Here is a 26,613-nt window from a genome sequence, read left to right on the forward strand (position 1 = left end):
GTAGGTTTGGAAAGAGGTTCATCTGGTCTGAGATTTTAAAATAAGACATTTGAGACCAACGTACGATGTTTCATTTGTTTCGATGACAAATTCAGAGTGTGGCACACTAGTGTCTGAAGTGGCTCTTTGAAGGCTTTTCTTCATTGGTGCCTGTTGTTGGCTCAGATTGTGGGAGAGTGGTGAAGATGCACCAGCTTCCTGTGTTTACACTGTGTGGGGGTGTTAGGATAAGAAGCCAGATTTAGTCGGGTGATCATAGCAAGCTGGCGCATGGATCCTGTGATCTGCGCTTAAACTAGCGGCATTTAGGTGTCGGCCTTGGCTTGGCAATAGTACTCTCAGCCTTGACTCCGGAGGTAATGGGTTCAAGCCCCACTCTAGGCACTTAAGCACATAATCTAGAATCTAGACTGACACTCCCTGTGCAGCACTGAGTGTGCTGCATTGTTGTAGGTGCTGTCTTTTGATGCAATGTTAAACCGAGGCCTCCTCTGCCCTCTCGGGTAGGCACAAGTGATCCCATGGCACTATTGGAAGAAGAGCAGGTGAGTTCATCTGGTGTCCTGGGCAGCATTTATCCCTCAACCAACGTATCGAAAAGAAATCAATTACCCGGTCATTTTCCTCATTGTTGTTTGTGGGACATACTGTGTGCAGATTAGCTGCAGCATTTCCCTACATTACGACGGTGTTTGACTAACTTGAATGAGTTCTTTGAAGTAACGGAGAGGGTTGATGAGGGCAGTGTGGTTGATGTTGTGTCTATGGACTTTCAAAGGGCGTTTGATAAAGTACCACATAATAAACCTATTGGCAAAATTGAAGCCCATGGGATTAAAGGGGCAGTGGCACCGTGGATACGAAATTGGCATAGAGACAGAAAGCAGAGAGTAGTGGTGAACGGTTGTTTTTCAGACTGGAGGGAAGTATAGAGTGGTGTCCCCCAGGGGTCGGGGACCGCTGCTCTTCGATATATATTAATGGACTTGGGTATACAGGGAATCATTTCAAAGTTTGCAGATGACACAAAACTCGGAAATGTAGTAAGCAATGAGGAGGATAGTAACAGACTTCAGGAAGTCACAGGCAGACTGGTGAAATGGGCGGACACGTGGCAGATTAAATTTAATGCTGAGAAGTGTGAAGTGATGCATTTTGGTAGGAAGAATGAGGAGAGGCGATATAAACTAAAGGGTATAATCCTAAAGAGGGTGCAGGAACAGAGAGACCTGGGGGTGTATGTATACAAATCTTTGAAGGTGGCAGGACAAGTTGAGAAGGCTGTTTATAAAAAAAAAAAGTGTATGGGATCCTTGGCTTTATTAATAGAGGGAGGCAGAGTACAAAAGCAGGGAAATTATGCTAAACCTTTCCAAAACACTGATTAGTCCTCAGCTGGCGTAGTGTGTTCAATTCTGGGCATCGCAATTCAGGAAGTACGTGAATGCCTTGGAGAGGGTGCAGAGATTTACTAGAATGGTCCCGGGGATGAGGGACTTCAGTTATGTGGAGAGACTGGAGCAGCTGGTTTGTTTGTCTTTGGGTTAAAAGGAGATTTGATAGAAGTGTTCAAAATCATGAATGGTTTTGATAGAGTAAATAAGGAGAAACTGTTTCCAGTGCGAGAGGGGTCGGTAACCAGAGGACACAGATTTAAGATGATTGGCAAAAGAACCAGAGGCGAGATGAGCGAGTTGTTGTGATCTGGAACGCGCTGCCTGAAAGGGTGGAAGCAGATTCAACAGTAACTTTCAAAAGGGAATTGGATAAATACTTGAAAAGGAAAAATTTGCAGGGCTCTGGGGAAAGAGCGAGGGGGGAGTGGGACTAATTGGAGAGCTCTTTCAAAGAGCCAGCACAGGCACGATGGGCCGAATGGTGGTCTCCTGTGCCGTAAGATTCTCTGATTCTATGATTACGCTCCTAAATTACTTAATTTTCTGTAAAGCGCTTTGGGACATCCTGAGGTTGTGAAAGGCACTGTATGAAAGCAAGTTCTTTCTTTGTTCTTTTGTTAATGTACTCTGTGTAGCTCTTGTTCCTGGACTGTACTCGTGTGTTGTGCTATCCTGTCGGCCTCCTGGATGGTGGGGCAAAAAAATAAATATAACTTATGCCCCTGTAGAGACTAATTTCATGATCTTTATATTGTCCCTTCTCGCCAGATATTGGATTGCTTTGGAAGGTCTTGGGAGCGCTCTGCCTTTGTTTTCATGTCTAAGAGTTCAGTTCAAATCTAACTTTCAGTATAACCGTTGACCTTTCACATCCTCCGAGTTCCTTTTTAAAAGAGGCACATTGGGGACTGAGTTTATTAAACGTGTACAAACACACTGAGCACTCCCCCGCCCCCATTAACATCTGGTCGGATTTTCACTAAAATTGTTAAGTGACTTACAGCCAGCTCTGGGCTTGATTAAACAGCTGAGTGTGACTAACTTCTTAAACCATTTAATATAGATGTGCCGTACCATGAATAATATTCCAGATGTCAGAGTGCTTGTACAGTATATAGATAGTACTTATTTTTAAAATGGCCCAAGTTTACAAGGCTGTGTGGGGGGGGGAACACACGCGCGTGTGTGGGGGGGGGGGAACGCGCGTGTGTGGGGGGGGGGAACGCGCGTGTGTGGGGGGGGGGGGAGGGGGGGAAGCGCGCGTGTGGGGGGGAGGGGGGAAGCGCGCGTGTGGGGGGGGGGAGGGGGGAAGCGCGCGTGTGGGGGGGGGGAGGGGGGGAAGCGCGCGTGTGGGGGGGGGAGGGGGGAAGCGCGCGTGTGGGGGGGGGGGGGAGAGGGAGCGCGTGTGGGGGAGGGGCATGTGGGGGAGGGGGAGCGCACGTGTGGGGGGGAGTGCGGGGGGAAGGGGGTGCGCGTGTGCGGGGAGGGAGGGGGGAGCGCGCGCGTGTGGGGGGAAGGGGGGAAGCGCGCGTGTGGGGGGGGAGGGGGGAAGCGCGCGTGTGGGGGGGGGAGGGGGGAAGCGCGCGTGTGGGGGGGGGAGGGGGGAAGCGCGCGTGGGGGGGGGGGGAGAGGGGGCGCGCGTGTGTGGGGGGAGGGGGGGGGGGAGAGGGGGCGCGCGTGGTGGGGGGGGAGGGCGCGCGTGTGGGGGAGGGGCATGTGGGGGAGGGGGAGCGCACGTGTGGGGGGGAGTGCGGGGGGAAGGGGGTGCGCGTGTGCGGGGAGGGAGGGGGGCGCGCGTGTGGGGGGGGGAGGGGCGGGAGGGGGAGCGCACGTGTGGGGGGGAGTGCGGGGGGAAGGGGGTGCGCGTGTGCGGGGAGGGAGGGGGGCGCGCGTGTGGGGGGGGAGGGGGGGAAGCGGGGCGGGGGGGGAGTGTGGTGTGGGGGGGGGGTGTGTGTGGGGGTTGTTGTAGTCATGATTCTGGAGGAGCAACCGAGTTGCTCTCGTCTGAGTCAGAAGGTTGTGGGTTCCAGTCCCACTCCAGATATTTGAGCACAAAAATCCCGGCTGACACTCCCAGTGCAGTACTGAGGGGAGTGCTGTCCTTCAGAGGCCCCGTCTGCACGCTCAGGTGGACGTAAAAGGTTCCCTGACACACTTTCAAGAGGAGCAGGGGATATTTGTCCCTCAACCAACATCACTAAAACAGGTTATCATACTATTGCTGTTTGTGGGAGCTTGCTGTGCGCAAATTGGCTGCTGCGTTTCCTACATTACAACAGTGATGTCCGGTGGGCGAGGAAGGCGCTATATAAATTCAAATCTTTCTCTTTTTTCCACGTTCAAGAGCATTTAGCACACTGGCTTCAAAAAGACGCCAGTTATAGTTCTCATCTCGAGACACAAAGGAGAGTAGAAATCTGGAACTCTCCTCCCCTTTCCGCCTCCGCCTCCGCCTCCCCCCCCCCCAAAATGGTTGTGGATGTTGGGACAATTGGCTCGTTTAAGACTGAGATTGACAGATTTTTGTTCGGTTAGGGTATTGAGGGATCTGGAGCAAAGGCGGGTAAATGGAGTTGAGGTGCAGATCAGCCATTGTCTAATTGAATGGCGGAGCAGACTGGAGAGGCTGAACGGCCGCCTCCTATTCCTCGAGACTAGCTGTGTTAATGTCCCAGGGGCTCGGTAAAATTCTCAGCTGTTAGCGGGGTTTCTTTGTGTGCGCTGACATAAGTGAAAATCTCTGCCACATCGAGGGTGGCCACAGGGGAAAGAGCGCTCCTCAATATCCAGGGTAAGGATGTGGGAGAACTCGGGCATGTCTGTTGGCTTTCTCCCCCATTACATGTCTGGGGCTCTCTGCTGTATTCTCTCTCAACACTTCAGTTTCTAAACTTTGAGCAGCAGCACAACGGGGAATGTAGTTCCCCCGCCCTCCCAAACCTGTTTCCTGTTTTCTAGCATGGCTATAAACATTCCTCGGCTTGAAGGCTCCGTTCCAAAGCCAGGGTGAGTGTGAGGTCCATCTCGGGCATCCTGTCCGGTTTCTAATGGCTTTCTGAAAGCATGCACTGAAGTGCCAGGATTTTGCACGTCTTGCAGAGGTGCCTGGAGCCACAGTGGCTGACTAAGCCACATTCCATTTCTTGTGTGGGATTCCAGGATTTTGTGGGTCGGCCTGCATTCTGCAATTCAGTGTAGCAATAAGCCATTGGGGAAAATTATTATAGTACTTCGAAACATTCCACAATCCTGTGCCAATGTGCATTATCTTTAAAATTCGGTTGATTTTTTTTCTGACCTACTGTGTGATTAAATTAATCTGCATGTCTGGGTCAGAGAGAAATGACAGACTGTTCCATGTAAAATGTCCAATCCATTCTACTTCATGAATGTGTCCTGCCTACTGTTTCCATTGGTCATAGAAACATAGACGATAGGAGCAGGAGTAGGCCATTCAGCCCCTCGAGCCTGCTCCGCCATTCAATGAGATCATGGCTGATCATCCAAACTCAGTACCCTGTCCCTGCTTTCTCCCCATATCCCTTGATCCCTTTAGCCGTAAGAAATATATCAGGGAATTCCACAGGTTCACCACTCTCTGGGTGAAGAAATTCCTCCTCATCTCTGTCCTAAATGGTTTACCCGTTATCCTTAGACTGTGACCCCTGGTTCTGGACTCCCCTGCCATCGGGAACATCCTTCCTGCATCTAGTCTGTCTAGTCCTGTTAGAATTTTATAAGTTTCAGTGAGATCAAGATCAATGAGATGAAGTGAAGTCAAGATGGCAGCCGAGACGGTCCGGTGCTAAGCGCGCTCTCCCTGCTTCGGGTGGCCCGCTCTCGCCGCTCGCTCCAGCAACTGGAGCGAAGTGTTCGGCGGGTCGGGCGGAGGCAGCGCAGCGCGACGAGCAGCAGCAGCAGCCACGACAACACGCTAGAGCACGTTGGCCGGCAGCTCCTCGGCGGGAAGGCATTCCGACTGGGAGGAGGGGAGCCGAGCATGGCGGCCAGAGGCCGGACCGTGAGCGGGAGAAGCAGGCCCCAGGCCGTTGGACCGTGGAGCTGGCGACGGTGAGGAGGAGGCCGCGGTGACCGGAGCATTTACATCCCGACGATGTGCTCGGCGAGTCGGGCGGAGGCAGCGCAGCGCAACCAGCAGCAGCCACGACGACCCGCTACAGCATGTTGGCCGGCAGCTCCTTGGCGGGAAGCTCGCAGTCCGACTGGGAGGAGGGGAGCCGGGCATGGTGGCCAGCGATCGGATCGTGAGCGGGAGAAGCAGGCCACCACACATGGAGCTGGCAACAGTGAGGAGGAGGCCGCGGTGACGAGGAGGACGGAGCGGCTGAGGGACATCGTGCTCCCACTGCCACTGGATGCCATTGAATTGACTTTCTGAACACGGCGCTGTAAAAATAGCTGACGTGTCCCCACGGGGAGTAAGCATTCCATCGTACTTGTACTAGTTACATATGGCAAATAAAATTGAATTGAATTGAATTGAGATCCCCTCTCATTCTTCTAAACTCTAGCGAATATAAGCCTAATCAACCCAATCTCTCCTCATACGTCATTCCTGCCATCCCAGGTATCAGTCTGGTGAATCTTCGCTGCACTACCTCCATGGCAAGAACATCCTTCCTCAGATAAGGCGACCAAAACTGCACACAATACTCAAGGTGCGGTCTCACCAAGGCCCTGTACAACTGCAGCAAGACATCCTTGTTCTTGTACTCGAACCCTCTTGCTACGAAGGCCAGCATACCATTTGCCGCCTTAACCGCCTGCTGCACCTGCATGCTTACCTTCAGCGACTGGTGCACAAGGACACCCAGGTCTCGTTGCACTTCCCCTTTTCCCAATCTATTGCCGTTCAGATAATCTGCCTTCATGTTTTTGCCACCAAAGTGGATAACCTCGCATTTATCCACATTATACTGCATCTGCCCAATCGGCCAACCTGTCCAAATCGTACTGGAGTTTCTCTGCATCCTCCTCACAGCACACACGCTCACCCAGCTTTGTGTCGTCTGCAAACTTGGAGATATTACATCTAGTTCCCTCGTCTAGATCATTAATATATATTGTGAATAACTGGGGTCCTAGCACCGATCACTGCCTTCCACTCGGAAAAAGACCTGTTTATTCCAACTCTTTTTGCTTCCTGTCTGCCAACCAGTTTTCTATCCAAGTCAGTACCTTACCCCCAATCCCATATGCTTTAACTTTGCACACTAGTCTCTTATGCGGGACCTTATTGAAAGCCTTCTGAAAGTCCAAATACACCACATCCACTGGTTCTCCCTTATCTATTCTACCAGTTACATCCTCTCAAAATTCCAGTAGTTTAGTCAAGCATGATTTAGTTTTGTAAATCCATGTTGACTTTGTCCGATCCTGTCACTGTTTTCCAAGTGCTCTGCTATTACATCTTTTATAATGGACTCTAGCATTTTCCCCACTACCGATGTAATTCCCTGTTTTCTCTCTCCCACCTTTTTTGAATAGTGGGGTAACATTAGCTACCCTCCAATCCACGGGTACTGTTCCAGATTCCATCGAATGTTGGAAGATGACCAGCAATGCATCTACTATTTCTAGGGCCACTTCCTTAAGTACCCTAGGATGTAGATTATCAGGCCCTGGGGATTTATCGGCCTTCAATCCCATCAATTTCCCGAACACCATTTCCCTCAGTAACTAGAGTCATACATTTAAGATTGTCACCAAAAAAAACAAAGGGAGAGGCCAGGAGACATTTTGTACACAGCTGGTTGTTCGGACATGGAATGCTCCACCTTACGAACTGACTCTTGGGGAAGCGGTGCCTTTCATGTTCTGTGTCCCAATGTTCTTTTTGTCAATTAATTACTTTTAAAGTATTATGTAGGCAAAAAATGGCAGCCAATTTGCGCACAGCAAGGTCCCAAAAACAGCAATGAGATAAATGACCAGATAATCTGTTTTTAGTGATGTTGGTTGAGGGATAAATATTGACCAGGACACCGAGGAGAACTTTCCTGCTCTTCTTCAAATAGTGCCATGGGACCTTTTGCTTCTGCCTGAGAGCAGACGGGGCCTCGGTTCAATGTCTCATCCGAAAGACAGCACCTCTGACAGTGCAGCACTGGAGTGTCAGCCTGGATTTTGTGCTCAAGTCTCTGGAGTGGGGCTTGAACCCGTAACCTTCTGACTCGAAGGTGGGAGAGTGCTGCCCACTGAGCCACGGCTAACACCGTAGTGCTCAAAGAAACAAATTGCATTTCTATAGCACCTTCCACATCTTCAGGACATCCCACAGCACTTTGCAGTCATGAATGCACTTGGTGTGAGCACTGTCGTAATGTAAGAAATGTGACAGCCAATTTGTGCAGAGCAAGGTCCCACAGACAGCAGTGAGATAAACAAGCAGATGATCTGTTTCAGTGATGTTGGTTGAAGGATAACTATTGGCCAGGAGAACTCCCTGCCCCTCTTCGAATAGTGCAGTGGGATCTTTTATCGCCATCTGAGAGAGCAGTTTGACAGCTCACCTGACGGTTGCACCTCTAGCAGTGCCATTCCTTGAACAGGAACAGCACCAGAAAAGACTGTAGTTTACCCCTGGCTGAAAAACTCAGCCTCAATCACCCACTCCCTCAAGTACCTACCCAATTCTACATTTTTCTGCAACGCCTAAGCATGTTAGATATTTGGTGATTCCATACTTAATGTAGCAATGAAACTAAAATGAAGCCAGTCCTGTCCAAGAGACAACATAACGTGGGACCAGGATGAGGTGCGGTCCCTTTAAATTTACTGTGCGGTATCTCTTCCAGTAGCAGGCACTGGTGAGCGGGACCTCGTGATTGGTGCGCGGCCGCTTGCCTTGGGGGAACATTGCCCTCGAGCCTGTTCTCACCGTTAAATGAGATCATGGCTGATCTGTATCTTAACTCCATCTACCTGCCTTGGCTCCATATCCTTTTATACCCTTGTCTATCAAAAATATCAATCTCCGATTTAAAATTATTAATTGGGCGAGCATCTACTGCTCTTTGTGGGAGAGGTCCACACTTCTACCCCGCTTTGCGTAAAGAAGTGTCTCCTAACTTCTCTTGAATGGCCTGGCTCTGATTATAAGGTTATGCCCCCTTGTTCCGCTGGTGGGGGAGCCTAGGACAAGTTTCTTTCTCTCTACCCAATCAATTCCTTTCAAAATCCTAAAAAATCTCAATCACCTAACCTTCTATATTCCAGGGAATACAAGCCTAGTTTAGAATCTAACCCTTGGAGCTGCTGCTATCTCTGGTTTTAGGTGAATGAGTGACTTATTACCAAAGAAGCCGCTGTAAACAACTGCACCTGGGCCAGCTGGCTGGCAGTTCAACTGTGCCATGATGTGTTTTACAGTTGGCAGCTTCCCGACTATTTTTAATCCTCCCAACCATGCTCGGGGATTTGTTCTGACTTGCTGTGTCCGTCCCTCGTCTGCTGTTTAGTTGATCCCTCCGCAGCATTTTAACGGCACTTCACAAGTGATCTGCCTTCAGAAACGGGTTGTATCCAATTGTTCAGCTACGGGTGCGGCTGTGAACTGGTCTGCCGACTCAGGTGTCCCATTGAACACCTGGTGGTGCGGCCTGAGGCAGAGCAGGGGAGCTGTCTCCCAGTGCCCTGGCCAAACATTCCTCCCTCACCTAACATTAGAGAACTAGGGTTGTATTCCCTGGAATTTAGAAGGTTAAGGGGTGATTTGATCGAAGTTTTCAAGTTATTAAGGGGAACAGCTAGGGTAGATAGAGAGAAACTATTTCTGCTGGTTGGGGCATCAAGGACTAGGGGGCATAGCCTAAAAATTAGAGCCAGACCTTTCAGGAGTGAAGTTAGGAAACACTTCTACACGTGAAGGGTGATTAGAAGTTTGGAACTCTCTTCTGCAAAGGCAATTGGTGCTAGATCAATTGTTAATTTTAAATGAGATTGATAGCTTTTTGTTAACCAAAGGTATTAAGGGATGTGGGCCAAAGGCAGGTAGATGGAGTTAGGTCGCAGATCAGCCATGATCTCATTGAATGGCGGAACAGGCTCGAGGGGCTGAATGGCCTCCTCCTGTTCCTATGTCCCTAGATCACTTGCTGTTTGTGGGAGCTTGCTGAGTGCAAATTGACTGCACTTCAAGAGAGACTCAGTGGCTGTGAAATGATTTTAGCAGTTTGAGTGATGTGATGGGAAGCTGTATAAATACAAATCATAGAACAGTTACAGCTCAAGGAGGCCATTCGGCCCATTGACCCCTGCCGGCTCTCTGCAAGAGCACTTCAACCAGTCCCACTCCCCCGCCCTTTCCCCACAGCCCTGCAATTTCTTTTTGCTTCAGGTACTTCTCCAATTCCCTTTTGAAAGCCACGATTGCGTATACCACCACTACCCTTTCAGGCAGTGCATTCCAGATAGGGTTGCAAAATTCCGGGAATTTTTAAAAGAGGAAACTTTCCATGGGAATTTATGGGAATTTTGAGTTTTTTTATGTTATCTTTGTCATCAAAATAGACATACTGTTCCATCCAAATAAAAACAGGCTTTCAGAACTTTATTTAGGTTCTAATTTTGAACTTGAACCCCCACGAAAAAGACCCATCTAAAATTTTTTTAAAAGGCCGTAGGCTTATTTAGCCTGTAATTTGTCCTTACTTTGTCCCTTTGAGTCTTCTACTCATCATTGCTCCTCCTGATTCTCTGGCTCTGACGTGTCCATTTCCTCCTCTGTGTCACTGTCTAACTGTGTGGTGGACACTTCTGTATCTGGCTCAATAAGTTGTAGGTTCGCCCGGATAGCCACCAGTTTCTCCACTCTCGTTAGTCAGCCTGTTGCACACCTTTGTATGCGTATTCCTAAAAAGTGACCAGTTTTGTTCAGAGGCCGCTGATGAAGGTGGGATTTGGAGTATCACCGACGCAATAGGTGACAGGGCCTCAGATGCACAAAGTCCCCTCCACCAGGTATGTGCACTGATATGCTTGCATGATTCCCATATCCCGTCCCCATTCCAAAGACCTTGCTTGGTAGAGAACTTTGCCAGACTTCCCAGAACTTTGCCCACGTCCAGATTGAGGTGGCGTGAGAGGGTAAAAATCACACTGTAAGCGCTGTTGATCTGTTCTCCAGAAAGTATTGGTCTCCCAACATGCTTTGGGTCCAGCATGTACTGTATGCTGCAGCATGAATCGGCTTGACACAAAATTCTTGTCGCGTCTGTATGAATTGAACAATTGCCTTCTCCTCTGCTTTGAGCAGCAGGGATGTGGGTAGGGCAATGCTGATTTGTTCTTTTAAACCAGCAAAAAGCCTGAGAACATCTGACAAGATAGCGTCATCTCCTTCATCCACTCATCCAACCAATCAGGACACATTTGTACATAATCACACACAAAACTTGTACAGGAAACTCTTTGGTATCCGGCACCGACGGGACCGGCGTGTTGCCGGTTGATTAAAAATTCCGGATGACGGAGAGGGTTATCTACCTGATGCGCTATTAATTACTCATAGAAGACGGAGAGTTAGGAGAGTAACTAAAAGGCTTTTATTAACAAAGAACAGAGCATGCCTCTCGTGGTTGACTGGTTTCCAAGAAGGCAGGGGGCTGCAGAGCAGTCACCTTTATACCTGGGCATGTGGGTGGAGCCAGGGGCGGAGCCAGCTGAGGCATGCATAGATACAACAGTGTGCAACAACAACGGTGAACAACAATAACAGTGGTTTACCACATTCACCCCTTGTTTAAAATTGAGTCCGGCGGGGTGAAGTGTACTAAAGGTTCGTGTAAGTGAGTCTATCAGGTGGCCTTGTATGCCGTCCTGATCGTCGTGGTGGCGGCGGTGATGGTGCAGCATCCAACGTTGAATCTGGCATCTCATTGAGTGGTTGGGTGGTCAATGACGGGTCCTGGGGCTGCGGCATGCCGTCTACAGGGGTTGGGTTGTGGGTAGTGGTGGATGGCAATGGTGGTGTTTCAGGGGCACCCGAAGGTGCGAGGTCTCGTATGGAGACTGTGTCCTCCCGCCCGTCCGGGTATGCCACGTAAGCATACTGGGGGTTGGCGTGGAGGAGGCTCACCCTCTCGACCAGGGGGTCCGTTTTATGGGACCTCACGTGCTTCCGCAGTAGGACGGGTCCTGGAGACGTCAGCCATGTCGGTAGCGAGGTCCCCGATGTGGACTTCCTGGGGAAAGTGAACATTTTTTCATGGGGGGTGGCATTGGTGGCCGTACAAAGCAGTGACCGAATGGAGTGGAGCGCCGCAGGGTGGACCTCCTGCCAGCGAGAGGTCGGAAGGCCCTTAGATTTTAAGTTTAAGAGGACGGCCTTCCAAACCGCCGCGTTCTCTCTTTCCACCTGGCCGTTCCCCCGGGGGTTGTAGCTGGTGGTTCTGCTTGTAGCAATACCTCTCGTGAGCAGGTACTGACGGAGTTCGTCGCTCATAAAGGATGAGCCCCGGTCGCTATGGATATAGCTAGGGAAGCCGAACAAGGCGAAAAGGTCATTCAGACATTTAATGACCGTGGTACTGGTCATGTCTGGGCAAGGGATGGGAAACGGGAGTACTCATCAATTATGTTGAGGAAGTACACGTTGCGGTCAGAGGAGGGGAGGGGCCCTTTAAAATCGACGCTCAGGCACTCGAAGGGGCGAGTGGCCTTGATCAGGCTTGCTCTGTCTGGCCTATAAAAATGCGGTTTGCACTCGGCACAGATTTGGCAGTTCCTGGTCATGGTCCTGACCTCCTCGATGACGTAGGGCAGGTTACGGGATTTGATGAAATGGAAGAACCTGGTGACCCCCGGGTGGCAGAGGTCATATTGTGGAGGGTCTGCAGTCTATCAACCTGCGTGTTGGCGCATGTACCACGTGATAGGGCATCTGGGGGCTCATTGAGTTTCCCGGGCCGGTACAAGATATCGTAATTGTAGGTGGAGAGTTCAATTCTCCACTTCAAGATCTTGTCGTTCTTGATTTTGCCACTCTGCTTATTGTTAAACATAAAAGCTACTGAACGCTGGTCAGTGAGCAGGGTAAATCGTTTTCCGGCCAGGTAATGCCTCCAGTGTCGCACCGCTTCCACAATGGCCTGGGCCTCCTTTTCGACAGAGGAGTGTCAAATCTCGGGGCCCTGGAGGGTCCTTGAGAAAAAGGCCACGGGTCTCCCCGCCTGGTTAAGGGTTGCAGCTAGGGCGAAGTCGGATGCGTCGCTCTCCACTTGGAAAGGGATGGACTCATCCACTGCGTGCATTGTGGCCTTCGCAATATCTCTTTTTATGAGAGTGAAGGCTGCACATGCCTCTGTTGTCAGGGGGAAGGAGGTGGACTTGATGAGGGGTCTGGCTTTGTCCGCATAGTTGGGCACCCACTGAGCATAGTAAGAGAAAAACCCTAGGCATCTCTTCAGTGCTTTTTGGCAGTGGGGGAGGGGGAGCTTCATAAGGGGGCGCATTCTGTCGGGGTCGGGGCCGATGACTCCGTTCTCCACTACGCAGCCAAGAATGGCGAGGCGCGTGGTGCGAAACATACATTTGTCCTTGTATGTTAGATTCAGCCGCTGGGCCGTACGGAGGAATTTCTCTAGGTTAACGTCATGGTCCTGCTGGTCGTGGCCGCAGATGGTGACGTTGTCTAGATAGGGGAAGGTGGCCTGCAGCGTGTTCTGGTCAACCATTCGGTCCATCTCCCTTTGGAAGACCGAAACCCCGTTGGTGACGCCGAAGGGGACTCGGAGGAAGTGGTAGAGACGACCGTCAGCTTCAAAAGCTGTGTACTGGCGGTCCTCAGCCCTGATGGGGAGCTGGTGGTATGCCGACTTCAGATCAATCGTCGAGAACACCCGGTATTGTGCTATCTGATTGACCATGTCAGATATGCGGGGGAGTGGGTATGCATCTAACTGGGTGTAGCGATTGATCGTCTGGCTGTAGTCAATAACTAGGCGCTGTTTTTCGCCAGTCTTCACTACCACCACTTGTGCTCGCCATGGACTAGTGCTACCCTCAATAATCCCTTCCTTCAGGAGTCTTGCTACTTCGGATTTAATGAAGCTCCTATCCCTGGCACTGTACCGCCTGCTTTTGGTAGCGATGGGCTTACAGTCGCGGGTGAGGTTAGCGAACAAGGGGGGGGGGGGGGGACTTTAAGCGTGGAGAGGCTGCAAATGGTGCGTGGCGGGCGATTTAAAAGCTGCTGGCTGCAGACTGTGAGTGGGGGGAGGGGTCCGCCGTACGCTAATGTGACACTTTTAAGGTGGCACTGAAAATCCAACCCCAGTAGAACGGCAGCGCAGAGATGGGGCAGGACAAGAAGTTTAAAATTTTTGTATTCTGTGCCCCTTACTGAAAGGGTCACTACACAGTAGCCACCGACGTCTGCTGAATGGGATTTGGAAGCCATAGAGATCCGATGTCGCGTCGGCAGGACCGGGAGAGAGTAACTGCGCACCGTGTCGGGGTGGATAAAGCTCTCCGTGCTCCCGCTGTCGAAAAGGCAGGTAGTGGTGCGGCCGTTTACCGTAATGTCCATCATGGACCTGGACAGTTGGTGAGGGAGAGATTGGTCCAGCGTCACGGAGGCCAGCGTATGGTCGAGCGAGTCGCTGTGGTCATCAGACGAGGCAGCGGTTGAGTCCGGGTCACCCGCGATTGGAGTTGGAGGCGTCCAAGATGGCGGACAAAATGGCTGCGCCCATGATCCCGATCCCCACGCGGCTGGAGGTGTCCAAGATGGCGGACAAGATGGCTGCCCCCATGGTTCACACGCGGCGCTGCTGGCATTAGCGGTTTTACCTTTGCAGGCGCTGACGTAGTGTCCTTTCTTCCCACAGCCAGAGCAGGTAGCGTTTTTTGCCGGGCAGCGTGCTCTGGGGTGTTTTGCCTGGCCACAAAAGTAACATTTCGGGCCCTTGGACATCGCTGCAGCAGTTGGTGCCGGGGGTGGTGGTCCCATGACCCAAGGTTGCGGCGTCCACGGTGCGGAGCGGTTAGGGGAGAATGCGTCCATATTCTGGTGGGCCGCGTCTAGCGAGAGCGCGAGGGACACTGCCTTTTCCAGCAGTCTCTGCCGGGAGTAGTCGGACTTGAGGCCCGCAACGAAAGCATCTCGGATAAGTCCCTCCGTGTGTGTCGCGGCCGATACCTCTTTACAATTGCAGGCTCGGCCGAGTATCTGTAGTGCCCGTAGGAATGCCTCCACCAATTCCCCGGAATGCTGTTTGCGGGATCTCAGGAGGTGTCTGGCATAAACCGTATTTACCGGGCGTGTGTATTGTCCTTTTAGCAGATCAATAGCCGTCGCGTCCTGGATGAGCGTGTAGACTTGGTGGCCCACCTTGGAGGCCAGGATTTTTAGTTTGTTTCCATCTAGTGTCACGGCTGAGGCTTCCAGGTAAGCTTCGAAGCAACGCAGCCATTGTGCGAACTTGGTAGACGAACCCGCCTCTTGAGGGTCTAGGTCCAGGCATGTTGGTCTGAGGGCATGCAGCAGCGCCTGCTGCTCAGCATTTGGTGCCGTCATTTGCTGCCGCGCCTGCTGCTCAGCGTTTGGTGCCGACATTTTGTTTTTGTTAATAAAATTGATGCGCTATCAATTACTCATAAAAGACGGAGAGTTAGGAGAGTAACTAAAAGGCTTTTATTAACAAAGAACAGAGCATGCCTCTCGTGGTTGACTGGTTTCCAAGAAGGCAGGGGGCTGCAGAGCAGTCACCTTTATACCTGGGCATGTGGGTGGAGCCAGGGGCGGAGCCAGCTGAGGCATGCATAGATACAACAGTGTGCAACAACAACGGTGAACAACAATAACAGTGGTTTACCACACTACCAAGGCTATTTTTAACAAACAAAAATTTTTAAAAATCAAGAAATGTGCAGTATACGGTAATTGGGTACTTACCTACAGAATGTTATGTTAAATGGATGGTGGAAGATGCTTGATTAAGTACAGTACTGCCAGTTGAGGGTAATCCATAACTCTTTAATTACTTAACAGTAAAACAAAACGTATACAGTAAACAAAAATGGCGGATCGGAAGAGACTACCGGCAGCGCGGGAGAGTCAGACTCCTGTTATTGAGGTGTTCGGACTTCCGACAGCGCCAAGAAGCCGAGTAGTGGCAGTTTGGAGAACTACCCCCACTGACTAACTCGGCCACCGCGGAAGACTCGGACTCGGCAACATTGCCGGTTATTGAGGTGTTGTTTTCAGAGTATGAATTTTGCCGGTTAATAGAGAATTCCGGATATTTAGGTGCCGTTTAAATGAGAGTTTCCTGTAATTATTAAAACAAGCCAAGTAAGAAGATAAACATATATTGATTAAGAAATTCCTTAATAATTAAGATTCCATCTCTTAGTAATTTTGAGAGAGGACCTGTGGGGGAAAAAAAATGAAAGAAATACAAAAAAAAAACAATGCTATGCTAGCATGTGCTTTTTTGGGCAAAATTCCCAAGCTAAACTTCCCGTGGAAAATTTCCAGAAATTTACCGGAAACTTTCCACCCCTTCGCAACCTTAATTCCAGATCATAACCACTCGCTGCGTTAAAAAAAAAAAAAAACGTTTTTTCTCCATGTTGCCTTTGGATCTTCTGCCAATCAACTTGAATCTGTGTCCTCTGGTTCTCGACCCTTCCGCCAATGGGAACAGTTTCTCTCTATCTACTCTGCTTAGACCCATCATGATTTTCAGTTCTGGGATTGTTTTTAAAAATAAAGTGGTATTGGCTCAGTCATAGTCATTATGGCACAGAAGGAGGCCATTCGGCCCATCAAGTCCATGCCGGCTCTCTGTAGAGCAATCCAGTCAGTCCCGTTGCCCCGCTCTATCCCCGTAGCACACAAGTTTATTTCCCTCAAGTGCCTATCCCATTTCCTTTTGAAACCATTGATCGTCTCCGCTTCCGCCGCCCTCGTCAGCAGCGAGTTTCAGGTCCTCACCACTCGCTGCGTAAAAAAAGTTCTTCCTCACGTCCCCCCTGTATCTCTTGCCCAAAACCTTAAATCTGTGTCCCCGAGTCCTTGTACCATCAGCTAATGGGAACAGCCTTCCTCTGTCTACCTTATCCAAACCCGTCATAATCTTGTTCATCTCTATCAAATCACCCCTCAACCTCCTTTGCTCCAAGGAGTATATCCTCGGCTTCTCCAACCTAACCGTGTAGCTAAAATCCTTCATCCCTGGAACCATTCTGGTAAATCTCCTCTGCACCCTCTCGAGGACTTTCACATCCTTTCTAAAGTGTGGTGACCAGAACTGGGCGCAGTACTCCAGTTGTGGCCTAACCAGAGCTTTATAAAGGTTGAGCATAACTTCCCTGTTTTTGTACTCTACCTCTGTTTATGAAGCCCAAGATCCCATATGCTTTGCTAACTACTCTCTCAATGTCCTGCCACCTTCAAAGATCTATGCACATGAATCCCTAGGTCCCTCTGTCCCTGCACACTCCTTAGAAATGTGCCATTAAGTCTATATTGCCCCTCCCTATCCCTTCTGCCAAAATGCATCACCTCACACTCCTCTGTATTAAATTTCATCTGTCACTTGTCTGCCCATTCTGCTAGCCTACCTATGTCCTGGTGCAGTCGAATGGTATCCTCCTCGCTGTTTGCCACACCTCCAAGTTTGGTATCATTGGAAAATTTTGGAATTTTACTCTGTATTCCAATATCCAAGTCATTTATATCAAAAAAGCAGTGGTCCTAGCACTGACTCTTGGGGAACACCACTGTCTACCATCCTCCAGTCTGAAAAACAACCATTTACCACAACTCGCTGTTTTTTGTCCTTAAGCCAATTCCTTATCCAAGCTGACACTGACCCTTCTATTCCATGAGCCTTTTATGTGGTACTTTGTCAAATGCTTTCTTAAAATCCATGTAGACCACATCCACTGCATTCCCTTCATCAACCTTCTCTGTTACTTAATCAAAAAATTCAATTAGATTAGTCAAACACGATCTGCCTTCTAAAGAGCCGTACTGACTCTCTTTAATTTACTTAAACCTCTCCGAGTGCCTGTTAATTTTTTCCCTGATTATTGTTTCTAAAACTTTACCCACCACTGATGTTAAACTGACCGGCCTGTAGTTACTAGGATTGTCCTTGCACCCTTTCTTGAACAAGGGTGTCATTTGCCACTTTCCAATCCTCTGGCACCTCCCCCATATCTAGGGAAGATTGGAAAATTATGGCAAACCCTTCCGATATCTCCACCTCCACTTCCCTTAGCAACCTGGGATGCAAGCCATCCGGACCAGGCGACTTATCCACTCTAAGCATATCCAGCCTTTCCAGTACATCCTGCCTAACGATTTTCACCCCATCTGTTACCTCTACCGTCTCCGCTTCTGCCGATATTTTGTCAGCATCCTCTTCGTAAACACAGATACAAAGTACTCATGAAGTATTCTAGCCTTGCCATGCGCGTCTAAGCATACATCGCCGCCTTTGTCCCGAATAGGCCCCACCCCGCCTCTTACTACCCGCTTACTATTTACATGCTGGTAGAAAATTTTTGGGTTCCATTTTATGTTAACTGCCATTCTATTCTCATTCTCTCTTTCCCAGTCTTATTTTCCTCTTCTTACCCTCTCAACTTATTGTATTTGGCCTGGTTCTCACTTGAAGAATTCACCTGACATGCATCATACACCCTCTCTTTTTTTTGTTTCATCATATTCTCTATCTCCCCCGTCATCCAAGGAGCTCTAGCTTTGGTTCCCCTACATTTCCCTCTTGTTGGAACGTACCTAGCCTGTACCTGAATCATCTCCTCCTTAAAGATCACCCATTGTTCCGTTACAGTTTTTCCTGTCAATCTTTGGCTCCATTTTACCCTGGCTAGATCCCCTCTCATCCCATTGAAGTTAGCCCTCTGCCAATTTAGAAGTTCCACTCTAGATTGTTCCTTGCTCTTCTCCATTGCTAATCTAAGTCTTATGATACAATGATCACTCTTACCCAAGTGTTCTCCCACAGACACTTGGTCCACTTGGCCCACCTCATTCCCCAACACCAGATCCAGCAATGCCTCCTTCCTAGTTGGTCAAGGAAGTTCTCCTGAACACATTTCAGAAATTTCTCCCCCGCCTTTCCCTTTACCCTAGCATTATCCCAATTGATATTTGGGTAATTAAAGTCCCCTAATCTCACCACTCTATAGCTCTTGCATATCTCTGCGATTTCCCTGCAGATTTGCTCCTCTATCTCTCCCTCACTATTTGGAGGCCTATAGAATACCCCCAATAGTGTGATCAGACCCTTTTTGCTTCTCAACTCTAACCAAATGGATTCTGTCCTTTCCCCCTCAAGAACATCCTCCCTTTCCAACACTACAATGTCTTCCTTAATCAGCACTGCCACCCCACCTCCCTTTTTTCCTTCTCTATCTTTTTCTGAACACCTTGTATCCGTGAATATTAAGTGCCCAGTCCTCACCATTTTTAAGCTACATTTCCATTATTGCCACTACATCATATTCCCACATGGCTAATTGTGCTTGTAGCTCACCAACCTTATTCGCCACACTTTGTGCATTTACATACATGCATTCCAAACCTGTCTTTGTATTCCTCGTCCTCCTTAATCTGCTATCTAATATGGTACTTGGTGATCTTGGCGGCTGCACAGCTTAACGAGGACATTGCTGTCCACCTCCCCTTCCCAGGAGTGGCTGATCCCCATTCTTGCCTAACTTGCTCCTTCACAGTGTTTGGTGGGAGGGCATGCAAGGGGGTGGGGGGGATTGGCGGTGTTCCATGTGAGCCTTGTTCCCTGCACCCACACTGTTGTGACATGCCAGAAACATTCTCTTTGCCTATGCCTGTAGTCCAGACTATGGGACTATGGTCTGTGGGCTACAGTAGGCAGATGAAGCAGCCAATTTGCGCACAGCAAGACTCCACAAACAGCAGTCGGATGCATGACCAGATAATCTGATTTTGGTGGTGGGATGAATGTTGACGGGGACACCAGGTGAACCCTTGTTCTTGCCCTGAGATGAAAAGAGCATAGTGGTTAGCACTGTTGCCTTACAGCGCCAGGGACCCGGGTTCGAATCCGGCCTCGGGTGACTGTCTGTGTGGAGTTTGCACATTCTCCCTGTGTCTGCGTGGGTTTCCTCCGGGTGCTCCGGTTTCCTCCCACAGTCCAAAGATGTGCAGGTTAGGTTGATTGGCTATGATAAATTGACCCTTAGTGTTAGGGGGATTAAATACGTGGGGTTACGGGGATAGGGTGGGATATGTGTTGGTGTAGGGGTTACGGGGATCGGGTGGGATATGTGTCGGTGCAGGCTCGATGGGCCGAAATGGCCTCTATCTGCACTGTGGGGTTTCTGTGATTTCTGTGATTCTGTGACTCTATATTAATCACACTCTTGATTAACTCATACTGTGAACTTTATAACCCATCGGAGCCAGAGTCTTGATGTCAATCTGCGCAGTTAGCATGTTCAAAGGTTTCAATAACACCAACTTACGCTTATATAGTACCTTTAACGTTGTAAAACGTGCCAAGGTGAATCACAGGAGCGTCAGCAGACAAAAATTAACATCGAGCCACATGAGATATTAGGACAGAAAGCTGGGTTGAAGAGGTAGGTTTTAAGGAGCGCCTTAAAAGGAGGAGAGAGAGGTAAAGAGGCGGAGAGGTTTAGGGAGGGAATTCCAGAGCTTACGGCCTCGGCAGCTGAAGGCACGGCCGCCAATGGTGGAGCGATTAAAAATTGGGGATAGACAAGAGGCCAGAATTGGAGAAGCGCAGAGATCTCGGAGGGTTGCCAGGGCTGGAGGAGGCAACAGAGATGGGGAGGGGTGAGGTGCTGTCCACCTCCCCTCCCCTTCCCAGGAGTGGCTGATCCCCATTCTTGCCTAACTTGCTCCTTCACAGCGTTTGGTGGGAGGGCATGCAAGGGGTTGCAGGGTGGAGGTGGGGGGAGGAGTGGCGGTGTTCCGTCTGAGCCTTGCTCCCTGCACCCACACTGTTGTGACATGCCAGAAACACACTTTTTGACAAGTGAAACCTTGTGCCTGTAGTCCAGACGTGTCCAGACTATGGAAGGATGAGAATTTTTAAATTGTGGCGTTGCTGGACCGGGAGCTAATGTAGGTCGGCGAGCACTGGGGCTGATGGGTGAACGGATGAGAGTTCATCCTGTGATGTCTGTGAGCGATAGGCAGATTGCGATGACTATATCTCCTCCCAGGCATCTTCACATCGACAGGTTACGATACCAGACGCAGCCTGCTGCTGACGTACTGGTGGGAAGTGCAGCCAGACACAACAAGCTGGCTGTAGCTTCCTGCAGAATGAGGGTTTGTTTATTATTATTTATTTATTTTTTTTGTTTGTGCAGTCCATCGCGGGCTTGCGATTTGGTGGCTGAGCGGACGGGACCCATGCCAGTTTGCGAGATGCTATATTTAATGTTTACCCAACACTGGCTGCCAAATACAGACAGCCCACCATCGCCCAGCTCTGAGCCGTGCCTGGGCAAAGAGAAAAAGCTCAACACTGGCAGTAAGGCTCAGCCTGGAGGTTAATGTTAACTGGGCGTGGGAAGCCCATTTGAGAGAAAAGCAGAGCATCACTCCTGATACTTTTGATCACCAGCTGCTATTGTTTAGTTTGTGTTTGCTGACCTAAATTGGCTACACACTACCGGAGACCAATGTTCTCCTTAATTTTAAATTTGGGTACGTGGTCCCTTTAATGGGCTGCACGGCTCATTCAAAGATTCACACATGCGCAAAATTTTGCCTTCGAAAAGCCAGTCCCGGGCAGCGCGGGACTAGTAGACAGCTGTGTGGCGATGCTGAAGACCCACCCCCCTCACACACTCCTGGGGACCCCCCTGTAAATACTGACACACTCCTGGGGACCCCCCTGTAAATACTGACACACTCCCGGGGACCCCTGTAAATACCGACACACTCCCGGGGACCCCCTGTAAATACTGACACACTCCCGGGGACCCCCCTGTAAATACCGACACACTCCCGGGGACCCCCCTGTAAATACCGACACACTCCCGGGGACCCCCCTGTAAATACCGACACACTCCCGGGGACCCCCCTGTAAATACCGACACACTCCCGGGGACCCCCTGTAAATACCGACACACTCCCGGGGAACCCCCTGTAAATACCGACACACTCCCAGGGACCCCCTGTAAATACCGACACACTCCCGGGGACCCCCTGTAAATACCGACACACTCCCGGGGACCCCCCGTAAATACCGACGCACTCCCGGGGACCCCCTTTAATACCGACACACTCCCGGGGACCCCCCTGTAAATACCGACACACTCCCGGGGAACCCCCTGTAAATACCGACACACTCCCAGGGACCCCCTGTAAATACCGACACACTCCCGGGGACCCCCTGTAAATACCGACACACTCCCGGGGACCCCTGTAAATACCGACACACTCCCGGGGACCCCTGTAAATACCGACACACTCCCGGGGACCCCTGTAAATACCGACACACTCCCGGGAACCTCCTGTAAATACCGACAAACTCCCAGGGACCCCCTGTAAATACCGACGCACTCCCGGGACTCCCTGTAAATACCGACGCACTCCCGGGGACCCCCCTGTAAATACCGACGCACTCCCGGGGACCCCCTTTAATACCGACACACTCCCGGGGACCCTCCTGTAAATACCGACACACTCCCGGGGACCCCCCTGTAAATACCGACACACTCCCGGGGACCCCCCTGTAAATACTGAAACACTCCCAGGGACCCCCCTGTAAATACCGACACACTCCCGGGGACCCCCTGTAAATACCGACACACTCCCGGGGACCCCCTGTAAATACCGACACACTCCCGGGGACCCCCTGTAAATACCGACACACTCCCGGGGACCCCCTGTAAATACCGACACACTCCCGGGGACCCCCTGTAAATACTTAAGGAAGTGGCCCTAGAAATAGTTGATGCTTTGCTGATCATCTTCCAGCATTCGATGGAATCTGGAACAGTACCCATGGATTGGAGGGTAGCTAATGTTACCCCACTATTCAAAAAAGGTGGTAGAGAGAAAACGGGGAATTACAGACCAGTAAGCCTGACATCGGTAGTGGGGAAAATGCTAGAGTCCATTATAAAAGATGTAATAGCAGAGCACTTGGAAAACAGTGACAGGTCAGACAAAGTCAACATGGATTTACAAAAGATAAATCGTGCTTGACTAATCGACTGGAATTTTTTGAGGATGTAACTGGTAAAATTGATAAGGGAGAACCAGTGGATGTGGTGTATTTGGACTTTCAGAAGGCTTTCAATAAGGTCCTGCATAAGAGATTAGCGTGTAATGTTATGGCACATGGGATTGGGGGCAAGGTATTGACTTGTATAGAGAACTGGTTGGCAGACAGAAAGCAAAGAGTTGGAATAAACGGGTCTTTTTCCGAGTGGCAGGCAGTGACTAGTGGGGTACCGCAGGGATCGGTCCTTGGACCCCAGCTATTCACAATTTATATTAATGATCTAGACAAGGGAATTAGATGTAATATCGCCAAATTTGCAGACGACACAAAGCTGGGTGGGCGTGTGTGCTGTGAGGAGGATGCCGAGAAACTCCAGGATGATTTGGACAGGTTGGGTGATTGGGCAAAAGCATGGCAGATGCAATATAACGTGGATAAATGTGAGGTTATCCACTTTGGTGGCAAAAACAGGAAGGCAGATTATTATCTGAATGGCAATAGATTGGGAGAAGGGGAAATGCAACGAGACCTGGGTGTCCTTGTGCACCAATCGCTGAAGGTGAGCATGCAGGTGCAGCAGGCGGTTAAGAAGGCAAATGACATGTTGGCCTTCGTAGCGAGAGGGTTTGAGTACAGGAACAAGGATGTCTTGCTGCAGTTGTACAGGGCCTTGGTGAGACCACATCTTGAGTATTGTATGCAGTTTTGGTCGCCTTATCTGAGGAAGGATGTTCTTGCCATGGAAGGAGTTCAGCGAAGATTCACCAGGCTGATACCTGGGATGGCAGGAATGACGTACGAGGAGAGATTGGGTCGATTGGGCTGGTACTCGCTGGAGTTTAGAAGAATGAGAGGGGATCTCATTGAAACTTATAAAATTCTGACAGGACTGGACAGACTAGATGCAGGAAGGATGTTCCCGGTGGTCAGGGAGTCCAGAACCAGGGGTCACAGTCTAAGGATAAGGGGTAAGCCATTTAGGACAGAAATGAGGAGGAATTTCTTCACCCAGAGAGTGGTGAACCTGTGGAATTCTCTACCACAGAAGGCCGTAGAGGCCAATACATTAAATATATTCAAGAAGGAGTTGGATATATTTCTTAAGGCTAAAGGGATCAAGGGGTATGGGGAGAAAGCAGGGACCGGGTACTGAATTTGGATGATCAGCCATGATCTCATTGAATGGCGGAGCAGGCTCGAGCAGCCGAATGGCCTACTCCTGCTCCTATCTTCTATGTTTCTATACCGACACACTCCTGGAGACCCCCTGTAAATACTGACACACTCCCGGGGACCCCTGTAAATACCGACACACTCCCGGGGACCACCCTGTAAATACTGAAACACTCCCGGGGACCCCCCTGTAAATACTGACACACTCCCGGGGACCCCCCTGTAAATACTGACACACTCCCGGGGACACCCTGTAAATACTGACACACTCCTGGGGACCCACTGTAAATACCGACACACTCCCGGGGACCCCCTGTAAATACCGACGCACTCCCGGGAGTCCCTGTAAATACCGACGCACTCCCGGGGACCCCCCTGTAAATACCGACGCACTCCCGGGGACCCCCTTTAATACCGACACACTCCCGGGACCCCTGTAAATACCGACACACTCCCGGGGTCCCCCCTGTAAATACCGACACACTCCCGGGGACCCCCTGTAAATACCGAGACACACCCGGGGACCCCCTGTAAATACCGACACACTCCCGGGGACCCACTGTAAATACCGTCACACTCCCGGGGACCCCCTGTAAATACCGACACACTCCCAAGAACATCTGTCTGAATTTCGGAATGGCAGTGTCAGCCATCCAATGTGACGTAGTGTTCACAGAATCACAGACACCCCACAGTGCAGATAGAGGCCATTTCGGCCCATCGAGCCTGCACCGACACACATCCCACCCGATCCCCGTAACCCCTACAGCAACACACATCCCACCCTATCCCCGTAAACCCACGTATTTAATCCCCCTAACACTGAGGGTCAATTTATCATAGCCAATCAACCTAACCCGCACATCTTTGGACTGTGGGAGGAAACCGGAGCACCCGGAGGAAACCCACGCAAACACGGGGAGAATGTGCAAACTCCACACAGACAGTCACCCGAGGCTGGATTCGAACCCGGGTCCCTGGCGCTGTGAGGCAACCGTGCTAACCACTATGCCACCGGTTGGGGAAAGGGTTCAGTAATGTGCAGCAAAAATACAGAATGCGGAATTGCTGAGGCACTGCTCATGGCCGCTGACGGACAGGACTCTGGTGACTTTGTTGGCCCTAATCGGAACAGCCGTAACTTGAGTTGGGTTAGTGCCTTGTAATCTCGCCCAGGTTTCCATTACCCTCTGCACAAACCCAGCGCATTGAACCCGAATGGTTGCTTCTGTTTGCTTTGATAAGGCTTGAACTTGATTTATTCCTTTGTGTAGTGTGTTGGAGCGCAGAGAAAACGATGTATGGAGACCAAAGCTCGGGTTGTGCGTGCGGCGATGTAAACATTGCCCGGAATCTTGCGGCAGGAAAGGAGGCATTCCGGCCTGTCGTACCTGTGCCGGCTCCTTGAAAGAGCTAGCCAATTAATCCCACTCGCCTGCTCTTTCCCCAGAACCCTGTCAATTAGTCCTCTTCAAATACATGTCCAATTTTCTAGTGAGAGAAAAGTTTGCTCCTGATCTATATATGTCCTCTTCCTGCCTCACGTTACACTGTTGAACAACAACAACTTGCATTTATATAGTGCCTTTAACACAGTAAAGCGTCCCAAGGCGCTTCACAGGAGCGATTATCAAACACAATTTGACACCGAGCCACATAAGGAGATATTGGGACAGGTGACCAACAGCTTGGTCAAAGAGGTAAGTTCAGTGACGAGGGCCACTGATTTATGGTGACGCAATAAGTCAAATTGCTTTTTATTGGGGTATTCCTGTATTTTAACTGGGGTTTTGGAGACTTAAATACACAATTCGGTCCAACGTTTCATGAAAACTGCGAGTCGGTGCATGGGAATGATCTGAATGTGACTACAGCACCACCCTGTGGAGAGATCCCTTGCTCCTCGGATACAGTGCCTTGTGACGGGCAGCTCTCGGCCATTAAGCCTTACAAGTCATTGGCCCGGAGTTTGCAGTGAGTGGCGAAGGCGCCGTTCACTCGGGAACAGTTGCCCAGGAATTGTTAACTAAACTGCTCTCTCCCCGAACAGGTTTCACGGACTTACTGTTGTGGCACGTACCGAGCGGGCCCAATGAGACAGATCAGCTTGGTGGGAGCGGTGGATGAAGAGGTCGGAGATTTTTTCCCGGACTTTCTTGATATGTTGGAAGAATCTCCATTTTTGAAAGTAAGTGTGCAGACTTTGGATTGTTCAGAGATGAACAGCAACTTGTATTTATATAGCGCCTTTAACGTAGCAAAAAACATCCCAAGGCGCTGCACAGGAGACAAGGTTTGCCACTGAACCACATAAGGAGACATTAGCGCAGGTGACCAAAGCTTGGTCAAAGAGGTAGGTTTTAAAGAGAGTCTTAAAGGAGGAGAGAGATAGCGAGGTGGAGAGGTTTAGGGAGGGAATTCCAGAGCTTAGGGCCCAGGCAGCTGAAGGCACGGCCGCCAATGGTGGAGCGATTATAATCGGGGATGCGCAAGAGGCCAGAATTAGAGGAGCGCAGATATCTTGGAGGGTTGTGGGGCTGGAGGTGGCTACAGAGATAGGGAGGGGTGAGGCCTTGGAGGGATTTGAACACAAGGATGAGAATTTTAAAACCGTGGTGTTGATTAACCGGGAGCCAATGTAGGTCGGCGAGCACGGGGATGATGTGTGAACGAACGGGACTTGGTGCGTTAGGACACGGGCAGCAGAGTTTTGAATGAGCTCAAGTTTACGGAGGGTAGAACATGTGAGGCCGGCCAGGAGTGCGTTGGAATAGTCAAGTCTAGAGGTAACAAAG

At 50.2% G+C, this 26,613-nt stretch overlaps 1 protein-coding gene across 2 annotated transcripts in view; it reads left to right on the plus strand.

The window, feature by feature from the left end:
• The window catches only part of LOC147104998 (lysine-specific demethylase 9-like), a 97,610-nt gene that overhangs the window by 61,459 nt on the left and 9,538 nt on the right, over window positions 1-26,613 (plus strand). For both annotated transcript variants that reach the window (XR_015081665.1, XM_086010994.1), the window contains exon 3: window positions 25,869-26,006. Coding sequence is in view for 1 of the 2 variants with exons in the window: in XM_086010994.1 (XP_085867120.1) it covers window positions 25,869-26,006 (138 nt within the window). In the remaining variant the exon portion in view is untranslated. The remainder of the gene's footprint in view (window positions 1-25,868; window positions 26,007-26,613) is intronic.

The sequence above is a fragment of the Somniosus microcephalus genome, chromosome 18 (genome assembly GCF_052327205.1).
Source record: "Somniosus microcephalus isolate GS21.2 chromosome 18, FLI_Smic_1.0, whole genome shotgun sequence".
Classification (NCBI taxonomy): Eukaryota; Metazoa; Chordata; class Chondrichthyes; order Squaliformes; family Somniosidae; genus Somniosus; species Somniosus microcephalus.